This window comes from Zalophus californianus, chromosome 11, assembly GCF_009762305.2.
Source record: "Zalophus californianus isolate mZalCal1 chromosome 11, mZalCal1.pri.v2, whole genome shotgun sequence".
In the NCBI taxonomy this organism is placed as follows: domain Eukaryota; kingdom Metazoa; phylum Chordata; class Mammalia; order Carnivora; family Otariidae; genus Zalophus; species Zalophus californianus.
In genome coordinates this window covers 64,088,236-64,101,008 of record NC_045605.1, presented here as the reverse complement: position 1 = coordinate 64,101,008, position 12,773 = coordinate 64,088,236, and the positions used below count along the sequence as shown (strand labels likewise).

The 12,773-nt window shown below is 36.2% G+C and overlaps 1 protein-coding gene across 7 annotated transcripts in view; it reads left to right on the top strand.

Moving 5' to 3' along the window:
• Window positions 1–12,773, top strand: part of STK33 (serine/threonine kinase 33) — a 146,360-nt gene that overhangs the window by 83,510 nt on the left and 50,077 nt on the right. For 6 of the 7 annotated variants that reach the window (XM_027579011.1, XM_027579007.1, XM_027579009.1 and 3 more), the window contains 3 exons: window positions 3,852–3,990; window positions 6,408–6,496; window positions 8,351–8,435. In XM_027579011.1, the coding sequence (XP_027434812.1) occupies window positions 3,852–3,990; window positions 6,408–6,496; window positions 8,351–8,435 (313 nt within the window). The remainder of the gene's footprint in view (window positions 1–3,851; window positions 3,991–6,407; window positions 6,497–8,350; window positions 8,436–12,773) is intronic. The other variant, XM_027579012.1, reaches the window with a different exon arrangement.

Sequence of the window (12,773 nt, the reverse complement as noted above, 5' to 3'; positions counted from 1 at the left end):
ATTTTCATTTTCAGTTGTTGTGAAGCCTGGGTTATTTGCCATTCTGCCTCCGGATTGTTTGGTGCCTGAGGGTTTGGGTGTTTCTCTGCTTGGAAGCAGTATAATATGTGGTTAGGCATGTGGACTCTGGCATCAGATTGCCTGTGCATTTGAATCCTGGCTCTACCACTTATTAGCCATGAGATTATGATGTTACTCAACCTCTCTATACTTCAGTTTCCTCATCTAAAAAATGGGTTTAATATCAGTGTCAACCTCATTTGGTTGTTGAAGGATTAAATGGAAAAATGGATATAAAGATCTGTCTCTTTAATTGTTAGCTAGTCTTCTTTGTTTCCTTTGTCAGTGTCTAAGGTAGAAATAGTCAGTTTGATTCATTAGGAGTGCTTAATAACTATGAAAGACCAGTTATCCTTCATGGGAGCAGCGTACGGGCAATGGTGCCGAAGTCTACTCAGTTCAGTCTTAGAGTTATTTTTTTTTAATCCCCAAATCTTCTTAGAATAGTGTTGCTCTTTATCCTCAGTTTTAAGCAATTTGATTTCATACACCTCGCTATAGTTTTCCTCATATTTCTTATGCTTGGGGTTCATGGAGCCTCTTGGATCTGTGAGTTTATGGTTTTTCTCAAATTTAGAAAATCTTTGGCCATTATTTGTTCAAATACTTTCTCTGCCTTCTTGCACTGTGGGGACTCCAAGTACTCGTGTTAGACTGCTTGGTATTGTCCACAGGTTGCTGATGCTCTATTAATTTTTATCAATATTTTTTCTCTCTTTGTTTCATTTAACAGAGTTTTCATCGCAATGTCTTCAGATTCAGTCATCTCTTTTCCTGTAACATCATGTGTGCTGTTTCTCTTTTCCAAAAGAAATTTGATTTGATTCTTTTGTGTATCTTCCACCTTTTTATTCAACATGCTCAGTATTTACTCTTCCTTATTAAATATAGTTATAATAGCTTTTAATGTTCTTTTCTACTAATTTATCATGTGTGTCATTTCTAGGTCAATTTTAGTTGATTTTTTTTTTTTTTGGTCCATTATGGCGGTTATATTTTCCTTCTTTTTTATGTGCTTGTTAGGTTTTGATTGGACGCTAGATATTTTTATAATCTTATAACTACTCTTGAGCTTTATTGTAGGATATAGTTATTTGGAAACAGTCTGATACTTCTGAAGCTTGCTTTAAGCCAGAGCAACCTTTGATCTAGGGCTATTTTTTTCTTACTAAAGAAGTAGGACCCTTTGAGAGTACTCTACCTGATGTCCTGTGAATTACGAGATTTTCCACTCTGGCTAATGGGAATACAAGCTCTTTCTGGCCATGTGTATGCTCCAGTGATTATTCTCTCTCTTCCTCTTGCATGGTTCCTTATCCAGCTTCGGGTATTTCCCTCATACACATGAACTGAGCAGTACTCGGCTGAAGACTTGAGGGGCAGCCTCTGCAAATCTCTATAGAGTTTTCTCTATGTACAGCTTTCTCCTTTTTGATACTCTGTCCTGTGAACTTAAGTTGTCTTGGCCTTTCTGGACTCCCAGCTCCCTTTCCTCAATTCATGGAGACTGTGGGGCTATCTTTGTATTCCTTCTCACTGCCCCGTGGCCTGGAAACTCTCTCCGGACAGTAAGCTGGGATGATCATGGGGCTTGCTCCGTGTGTGTCCTGTCTTTCAGGAATCATCGCCCTTTGTTGCCTGATGTCTAATGTCTGAAAATTGTTGTTTTATAGGTTTTGTCCATTTCTTAAGTTGTTTCAGGAGGGAGGGTCAGTCTAGTCTCTGTTACTCCATCTTGGCACAAGTGGGAGTCCAAATCTAGAATAGTTTGAAGGCAAAGGAAATCATCATCTGCGACTGGCTTGCTGGTTTATTTATTTTAATGGACTGCTGGCCCTTGATTCACCAGATCAGATCTGTCTTCTCCCAACGCTAACTCACACAAATGCCTAGAACTTCTACTGAAGCTATCTTAAAGATGAATGGAAATTGTTACTTGATTGGGTAGGCCATGGTATTAGTACTATCATCTAGTCAGAGTTTGTTATGGTTCCTTGTGAGTCTAACTGTTCTGATCTATGCAATTATTTATAATAATTATAAAAAGACTTCTAAAAAATTTTATTGATATAACTTTTATCAACTTACATATTTAAAATTAACATCAATTTATATTGTAAGCACTGCTAAAGTCACTTTTCTTTCCAAATAGTTCACTTACCATTTTATGTAAGCATGATCCCTACAGTGCTACCAGTGGAAAAAATATGGCACAGTTCAAAAGCTTATTTATGTGTTAGACTTTGCACAATTCTTTAGTTACTTTTGAAATTCCAAAGCATCCTGAGGCTTAGTGAACCAGAATTTTGACTGTTAGAAGAAGGGGTGTTAATCTTCTGTTCCTGTTTTCATGCTTGCTGATTGAACACAGAAGTTGCATTAATAGTGGCTATAGAATAGAATCAGACCCCAAAATCTTAAAAAACATTTACAAAAATTTAGCAGCAGAGGATGAAATGGAGACGTGGAGGGTAGTCTATGAAAGGTATGAAATAGGTATGAAAAAGGCTTGTATTTTAGTTGACTGTGAATCTTTTTGACTCAAGAAATGACTTGACTTTGGGAAAACCTAAAGTGATCTTAATTTACATCAACAGAAACAGCAGATATGGAAGAGACATTTCATCTGTGGCTTTTTCCCATATATACCTAATTAGTTACTAAGTCCCACTGTTTCTTCCTCTTAGGCATTTTTCACGTATTTTTCCTTCCCCTTCTTGTGTACATTCTGTACCTCATATCTACCCTCCATAAATAGAGGTCAGCGTACTATAGCGTGCAAGCCGAATCTGGCATGCTGCCTGTGTTTTTATGGCCCACAAGCTAAGTTTTTTAGATTTTTAAATGACTGAAAAAATTTTTTAAAGTAATATTTGATGACACATGAAATGTATATGGAACTAAAATTTCAGAGTACATATATAAAGCTTTGTTGTATTGTTTATAGCTGCTGTTACGCTATAACAGCAGAGCTGAGTAGTTGCGAAAGAGATTGTATGACCTGCGAAGGCAAAAATATTTACCATCTGGATCCGGCCTTTAGAGAAAAAGTTCACCAAGCCCTGCTGCCTGTTACTGTTGGAGTGTTCATTTAGAAATGCAAAATTGATCATAGCACACACCTTTCTCCCTGCTCCAGACACCAGCTTAAAAAACGTCAGTGGCTCCTTACTGCATATGGGGAAAAAATCCAGCTCCTCTGCATGACATCCAAGAGTCTTTACAACCTGGCACCAGCCTGTTTTCTTCCGGCCTCACCCCTCACCGCTCCACTCTTCTCTGCCCCACCGAACTCCTAATGCTGTTAACACGGAGATACTCGTTATTCTTTCAACAGCCAGGGCTGTGTCAGTCTTTGGAATCTTTGCAAATACTATGCGTTAAGCCCGTTCTTACCCACGTCCTCTACCCATAAATCCCTATTCAGTTTATCTAGACCGGCCTTTAATATCACTTCCTCGGGGAGCAGACTTGGAGCAGAGGCTTCTTTCCTCGGTAACCTCATGCCATTTTGGCTATAACTCTTTTGTTGGCACTCACCACACGATACCGTATTTATAACTCTACTGTGAGCTCCTTGAGGGTAAGAACTATGCCTTATGCCTCCTTGTTCCTCTAGTATCCTGCATGGTATCTTGTACATGATAGGAAATAAATAATTTTGAATGAGTAGATTGATGATTTAGGTTGGGATTGTATTTCTATGATACATGTGCAATATATAATATTTTTAAAATTCTCAACTATATAATTTGCTTGCTCTCTCTCTCTTTATAAATCTGTCATGTCAGAAAATGTACCTGGTGATGGAGCTTTGTGAGGATGGAGAACTCAAAGAAATTCTGGATAGGAAAGGGCATTTCTCTGAGAATGAGACAAGGTGGATTATTCAAAGACTTGCATCAGCTATAGCCTATCTTCACAACAAGGGTAAGGAGAGAGTCATCCAGCTCATTGACTCCATGAATGCATAGCCTATCTTCACAACAAGGGTAAGGAGAGAGTCATCCAGCTCATTGAGTCCATGAATGCATAGCCTATCTTCACAACAAGGGTAAGGAAAGAGTCATCCAGCTCACTGACTCCACAAAGGCAGATGGTGCTTTTGTTTAAGGGTGATTGTATTCAGGGTTCAGAGTCACAGAAGTGATCCCTACTAACTTAGAAGATTTCATTTGAAAATTTTTCTGAATTTTTTTCTCTTTAAGACTCTAATTAAAAATAATAAGTATATTTTAATTAGAAACAAGGCAGGTATACAATTAAGGATGAATATTTCTATTCAACAGTTTGAAAAGCAGCTAATCTTGTCAAATCAAAAGTAGACTAAGTCAATAATAAAAGTGAAATTTCAAAACACTTATATTGTATGGAAGTGTTGAATCACTAGGTTGTACACCTGAGACTAATATCATAATGTATATTAACTGATTGGAATTTAAATAAAACTAAAAAAAAATCTATATATTCTAGGCATTTTTTTGTTTTTTTTATTTTTTTAGAGTTAATTTTTAGAGCAATTTTAGATTTGCAGCAAAATTGAGCAGCCATTACAGAGATATCCCATATACCCTTGCCCATACACACACAGCCTCCGCCTGTTATCAACATCCCCGCCAGAAGGTACATGTGTTCCAAGCCATGAACCGACACTGACACGCTGTTACCACCCAAAGTCCATAGTTCACATTAGGGTTCACTCTTGGTGGTGTATATTCTGTGGGTTTTGACAAAATATAGTGACATGTATCTACCATTATGGTATCATACAGAATAGTTTCACTACCTTAAAAGCCACATTTAGAAATTATTCTAATTCCTTTACTGTTTTTGGTTGTTATTGCTGCTGCTTTTCCTCAGGCTCGTTTTTTTCCTTCAAGGTTAGTTTATCTTATGTGTGACTTGAGCACCTTCTCATTTTACACATGAGGAAAAGTTAGTTCCAGAGAGGTGAAATGACAAGGTGAGGTGTGGCAGACCTGGGCTATAGAACCCAGCGGCCACCCCACAGACGTTTCCCTAGCCCCGCCTGCATGTGGTCTGTGTTAGAATTAGATACAAAGACAAGGCCCCCACACCTCAAGAAATTCAGGCTGGTGGGAGATGGAGGATAGAAAGCAAACTGTAATTCAGTGTGATAATTTCTCTAATGGAGAGTCATATAAAGCACAAGGAACATTAGGAGCGTCAGTGCCTTGTTTGATTTGGAAAGTCAGGGAGGGATTCACAGAAGAAAACAGAATTTGGGCTGAGGAATACAGTCTCAGACAAAAAAGAAGAGAGGGTCTTCCAGGCAGGGGCAGCAACTTTTGCAAGGTCAGGAAACCCAGGGCTTCCTATGATGCTAATGTCAATTCTCCCACAGTAAGCTATAAATTCAGTAAAATGCCAACCAAAATTTCAGCAGGATTTCTTCATGGAACTTGATAGAAATATTCTGAAGTGGGCAAGAATAGCAAAGAAAACAATGAAAAAGAAGAACAATGGAGGCAGAAGGAAGACTTGCTGTGCTGTACTTACGTAAGAAGAGGTCAGCAGCACGCATCCCACAAACACATTCTGGGAGCTGTGTTAGGGAACTGTAAATGGTTGCGTAGGGTCGCCAGTCCAGGGCTCTTCAGCGGCATTTTTCCAGCAGCGATACATGTAACTTTTTATGTGGAGGGAAATGATTGCTATGGATATGAACGGAATTAGTTATTTGCAACAGAAGTGCTTTGTGCGTGATTATTTGCACGCGCGTAAAAATCCTACCTGACGTCTGACATGTTCAACTGGAGATTTGGTGTTTCAGGGTTTCCATTTGTTTGTTTTCATTTTTTAACATATAAAGACTAGGAAAGTATGTGCTCATGTTATAGAAATATATATTGAAATAAGTGTAGTGTGTATACGAGTAGTCAAGTTGCAGTATGTTAAATGTGTAGATTGACAATAACCTACGCATGGAAGTAAGTAAGTAATTCTCTTTATTTGAAGACCTAAGGATATAGGAGACCTTACTGGGTTTGTAACTACTTTTGTCTCCCTCTGCCTGGAGTGCTCAACCTTGGGCATGATCCTCCTCCCCAGTCACCAGGCCACTGGTCACAAAGAGAAGCCTCCAGGGCAGCAGGGGGCTGGGGAAAGAGGAGGGAGTCAAAGAAAAGGCCTTCTTAAGGATAAACCTGTGAAGAAAAGGGATTGGAATAAAAGGGAAGGAAGAGGGCAGAATTATGCTTGGCCCTCCTTGAAGTTTTTAACAGTGGGATATTAATTTGTCAAATATATTTATTTGTTCTATTTGTGTCCACTCTGTTTTTCCATTATTCACTATTCATTTGATTTGTTGTTTATTTTCTTGGTAGATATAGTACATAGGGATCTAAAACTGGAAAACATAATGGTTAAAAGCAGCTTTATTGATGATAACAATGAAATGAACTTAAACATAAAGGTAAGGTATTAGAAATCATGGTAAATATTTGCCTATAAACAGTTTGATAGCAAAGTCCTTCCTCTTTTTAGATACATTTTGGAAGCTTTTGAGCAGCAAAATAAGTGGCTTGTGCTAGAAAAAAAATAAAATTTTACAAAAGAGGTTGTAACTGACAAGAATAATTTTACAAGTTAAGTGGTGCTATTGAATCTTTTTTAAAGTACATATTCATTTGGATAGTTCTAAATCATTAGTTAATAGCAAGCAAACAGATGCTCTGAATTCTAATTAATTTCAAAATTATGCCTGGTAATTTGATGTAAATGTGTTACAGATTTAGAAAAAAAACACACCTTGGCTGTGCCTTTGATATTAAATTAATGCTAAAGTCTGTATTTCTCATTGAAAATTTTCCTGGGTATTAATATTTATGTCCTAAGCACAATTAATGTGCCAAGTGTTTATTCTTCAAGACTTTATTCAAATTAAGTGTTCCTTAATGTCAAATAAATGATAGGATACATTATTTATTACTTAGCACTTTAATAGTGGCTGCTTTCAAAATATATGAATGTGTTAATTTAGGAATAAAATGTCGTCTGTGAATAACTCGCTCTGTTGTAGAAGCTAAATCCCTATGTAATATAAGTGAGTTTAACAGCATTGTTGTCTTACCAAAGCAAATAAATATTCTTGAATATTTTCATTTTAAACTCTATGAGGGCAGGAATTATGTATGTTTTATTCACTGTTGGTACCTGGAGTAATGCCTGAAAACATAGTATGTGCTCACTTAATATTTGGTAAATGAAGAAATAATTGCTCTCTAAAGAACTGAATTGATCATGAAACCTTTTATATATTTGATATCTGTGTAGATTTTCTGTGGAGAACGATATATATTATAATGCTCAAAGTGGGGTAATTGTGAAAACTCCTGGAGAAATTGATTTTTCTATTTAGAAAAATAGTGGTATCACATATTGATAGAAACATTTTCGTATTCCAGAAGGCCCTGGAAACTTTGCATTCAGTGTCTGTGGACCAAGAACCTATCTTTGGTTGTATGATCAATAAATGTGCCTGTTTTTCTGCTTTCAGCCCAAGGCTGTTCCAACTTGGGAGACAAGACCAAGGGCACATACTGAATATTTAATAACCGAATGTGTACTGGCCCCGATTTGGAACTGAGCAGAAAGAGTGCAGTTGCAGCAGCAGGCCTCCAGTGGATTTGTAGCTCTACGGTCACTTTTTTCCCTATTAATTTGCTTCTTGTAGTTTTTAATAGTGTAGTAATTGTTTTAATTAGTAAACTCTAGAAACACAAAGGAAGTCATAGTAAAGAAAAGATAGTACTTACCAGAGATAGTGTCTTATAAATAATTATAAAAAGGGGCAGTTTCTGTGAGTTCTGACAAGGATAATGATTGCACTCATAACAGTGCTTTAAACTGGAACATAGCTTGAGTGTCAGAAAAAATAGACAAAAAACATGCAATGGCCAGAATGTATTTTACGATGAAAGAGGTTTTTAAGAATAACTTTTTTATCTGTAAAAGTTAAATGCTTTCTTTCAAAATATAACTTCCTATGTTGAACTGGTAAGTTTAATTAGAAGGAATGAGCAATCAATATCATGGATGTTTGCTCCAGGTAGGAGAAACCAAGCTTCTCTTTACCACAGATTTGCTTCTTCTTCACAAAGAGGGGTGGATGGGAAGCAAAAGTCCTTAGTAGTAATACAAGGGAATCCCCTCCATCCGCAGGAACCTCTGAATTAAATACAGAGCAATTACAATGTGGTGGAACTCCTACGTTCAGAATGAGTAAACTCTGGGACAGGAAAACAGGTGACTGGGTTTTTTCTTCCAGGTGACTGATTTTGGCTTAGCAGTGAAGATGCATGGAAGGAGTGAAGCCATGCTGCAGACCACATGTGGGACTCCTATCTATATGGGTAAGTTAGTAGATTTAAAATGATCTTTCTATATAAAGAGGTAGAACCACTAATGTAGATTAAAACTTGAACGACTTGAAAGAACTTCTAAAACTCAATACCAAAAAAAAAATCCAATAAAAAAAATGGGCAGATGACATGAACAGACATTTCTCCAAAGAAGACACATAGATGACCAACAGACACATGAAAAGATGGTCAACATCACTCATCATCAGAGAAATGCAAATCAAAACCACAAGGAGATAACACCTTACTCCTGTCAGAGTGGCTAAAATCAAACAACACAAGAAACAACAAATGTTGGCAAGAATGAGGAGAAAAGGAACCCTTGTGCACTGTTGGAAGGAATGTAAATTGGCGCAACCATGATGGAAAACAGTGTGGTGGTTCCTCAAAAAGTTAAAAATAGGAATGCCACATGATACAATAATTCCACTTGAGTATTTATCTGAAGAAAATGAAGACACTAATTTGGAAAGGTATGTGTACCTTCATGTTCATTGCAGCATTACTTACAGTAGCCAAGATATGGAAACAACCTAAGTGTCCATCAATGGAGGAATGGATAAAGAAGATGTGGTATGTATGGGTGTGTGTTATTACTCAGCCATAAGAAAGAATGAAATCTTGCCTTTTGCAACAACACAGATGGACCTAGAGGGTATTGTGCTAAGTTAAATAAACAAGACAGAGAGAAGAAAATACCATATGACTTCACTTAAATGTGGAATCTAAAAAAATAAAACAAATGAACAAACAAAACAGAAACAGACACTTGTAGATACAGAGAACAAACTGGTAGTTTAGGGGTGGATGAGCAAAATAAGTAAAGGGGATTAAGAGATATAATCTTCCAATTATAAAATAAATAAGTCATGGGGATGTAAAGTATAGCATAGGGAATATAGTCAATAATATTGTAATAATTTTATATAGTAACTAGACTTTTCATGGTGATCATTTAATAATGTACATAAATGTCAAATCACTATGTCATATACCTGAAACTAATATAATGTTTATGTCAACTACAATTAAAAAAAAAAACAGAAAAAAAACTCAAGCAATTTGATTTTGCCACAACTTGACTTACTGGTCCTGATCAAGCTAATTTTTCTTTTCTTAGGTCAAATAATTTTATTGTTTTAGCATTTTTCTCACAGTTCTTATCTTTAAAGATTGTAGTTTTTATTGTTTTTCTGGACTCTTCTTATAGTAGTTTATATCTCTTAGGTAATCATACCCCAAACTTAATTATTGGTTTTGTTAACTCATGCTGAAATCATGTGTGTGTTTTACTTCTTTCCATTTCTTATCCAATTTTGTTGCCATCAAATGGTACATCCTAAAGCTACTGATTAAATATATTTTGTAAAGTAACCATTTACCATTTTTCTAAGTTCAACTTTTAACAGCTTTACCGAAGTACAATTTAAATGCTGTAAAAAATGTACTATTCAGTGATTTTTCTACATTCACAGAGTTGTGCAGCCATCACCACAATTCAGTTTTAGAATAATTCTACCCCAGAAGGTTGCCTCATGCCCATTTGTCCTTCATCTCATTCCCATCCCAATCCCCAGGTAACCACGAATCTATATTTACCTTTCCTGGACATCTCATCTAAACAAAGTCATACCATATGTTGTCTTTTATGTTGGCCTTCTTTCACTTAGCGTAATGTTTTTGAAGTATCTTCCTCTTGTACCTATAGTCTATCCCTTTATATTTCTGAACAGTTCTCTGTTGTATGGAGATGCCACATTTTGTTTATTGTTTCCAGTTTGGGGCTATTATGGATAATGCTGCTATGAACATTTGTGTACAAATTTTAACATGGACACGTTTTCCTTGGGTAGCTACCTAGAAGCGAAGTTGCTGGGTCGTAAATTATGTGTAACTTTTTAAAAAAGATTTTATTTATTTATTAGCGAGAGAGCACAAGCCGGGGGAGGGAGAGGCAGAGTGAGAAGCAGGCAGAGGGAGAAGCAGGTTCCCCGTTCAGCAGGGAGCCTGATGCAGGGCTCAATCCCAGGACCCTGAGTCATGACCTGAGTTGAAGGCAGACGCTTAACCGACTGAGCCACCCAGGCACCTGCCCCTTTATGTTTGACTTTTTAAGAAACTGCCAAATGTTTTTTTCAAAGTCGCTGTAGCATTTGACCTTTCTACTAGCAATGTGTGAGGGTTCCAGTTTCGTTGTATCCTTGCTGACTTTTTTTTTTTTTAAAGATTTTATTTATTTGACAGAGAGAGACACAGCAAAAGAGGGAATACAAGCAGGGAGAGTGGGTACAAGCAGGGGGGTTGGGGAGGGAGAAGCAGGCTTCCCACGGACCAGGGAGCCCAATGCCGGGCTCGATCCCAGGACCCTGGGATCATGACCTGAACTGAAGGCAGATGCTTAACGACTGAGCCACCAAGGCACCCTTCCTTGTTGACTTGTGATAATTACCTTTCTTTCTAATTATAGCCACTGTAGAGGGTGTGAAGTAGTAGCTTATTGTGGTTTTTAATTTGGTAATTTAATATTCCTAATGACCAATGATGTTGAGCATCTTTTCATGCAGTTATTAGTCGTTCATAATCTTCTTTGATGAAATGTTTATTTAAATCTGTACCTATGAGATGATTATATTTTTCTCTTTAAATTTATTAGTGAAATAATTGCATTAATAGGGTTTGAAAATGTTGAACCATCCTTGCACTTTTAGATTAAACTCCACTTGGCTTAATAAACTGCTTTATTCAATTTGTCACCACTTTATTTAGGAGCTTTGAGTGTAACTTTCTTTTGTGCTGCCCTTGTCTTTTTTGATGTTAGTGTTACTCTAGCCTCATTTAAAAAATAGCATGCTCATGAATCACTTAAGTAACAGAAACTATCTGTTATATTAATAAACTATTAGTTTGATGAAATTTCCCCTTAAAATTTTTTTGGCCCTGGTACCTTTTGGTAGATTAAGTTTCTATTATATTTTCAATTTATACTGGGTTATTCAAGTTTTCCACACCTTTTTGAATCATTTTGATAATTTGTTTTTCTAGAAAATTGTTCATTACATTGAGATTTTAAGTTCTATTGACATAAATATGCATATATTATAATTTTCTGATTCTCCTCTGTATCTGTGACTATCCCCCTAACTATTCCTAATATTTTTTAAGATGGTCATGTGATGTAAGATTAGCAATATGGCCTGTGACATCACCTGGCTAACTCAGGATTCCAGCTCTGTCACTTAGTCTGGTGAGCCCTTGGCAAACAACTAAACTGCTTTTGTTGTGGTTTTACATCTGTACAATGGGGATTATGTCATCCATTTATCAAAAAATTTTTGAGGGTCTACTTTGTGTCAGGCCTGGTCTGGGTATTGGGAATATGACAGTGAACAAAGTATAAAAATGTCATGTTGGTGCAAACATTAAACAAGTAAAAAAGTAAAATGTCTGCTATTACCTGGAATGTTAGAGAGAAATGCTGAGGAAGAAAAGTAAAACAGGGAAGGGGAGAGGATATACTTAGGATGGTAATAATAAGATCTTTCTTACCAGGTTGACATGAGAATTAGATGAGAAAATATATGTAAAGTGCTTAGCACAATACCTGACAGTGCTCAATTTAAGCTCTTGTAATAATAATAATCATTTTTTTCTTGATCAAATTTGTTAGTGGTTAGGACAATTTATTGGGCTTTCAAAGAACCAGCTCAAGTCTAATATTATTTGGTTGACTTTTTTTTATTAATTTCTACTTTTATTTTTCTGGATTCCTTCTATTTTCTTTTGGTTTATTTTTTAACTTCCATAAGTTAAATGGTTATTTATGTTCAGTCTGAGTATTTCTTTCTTCTCTCTGAGTATTTCTTTGACCATTTTTTTGCTAGACAGTGTTCTTTCTATTATTCACTTCTTAATAGTCTATCATTTTAGTTTTAGTCTTCTTTAATCTAAGAATTATTTAGAAGTGCTTTTAGAATTTTCCAGGTTGTTAGGATGTATTTGATTTTCATGTGAATATGTATTAGTTTTCTTAGCCTTTTGGTTTTTCTGTCTGGTTTTCTTCATTGTTCTAGGCAATTGTGACTTAAAGGTTTTCAACTTCTAAAATTGTTTTTTGTGATTGAACACATGGTTGGTTTTTACAAATGTTGCATTGGATATTTAGGAAGTATGTATATTCCTCCTTTGTTGACCACAAAAATTTCTCTGTGTGTGTATTTATAAAATCGAATGTGATACCTTTGTGATTTAAACTTTCCATATTGTTAATTTTGTTTGCTTCTGTGGATTTCTAAGAGAGAGAGTTATTAAAGTCATCCACCAAGATAGGGC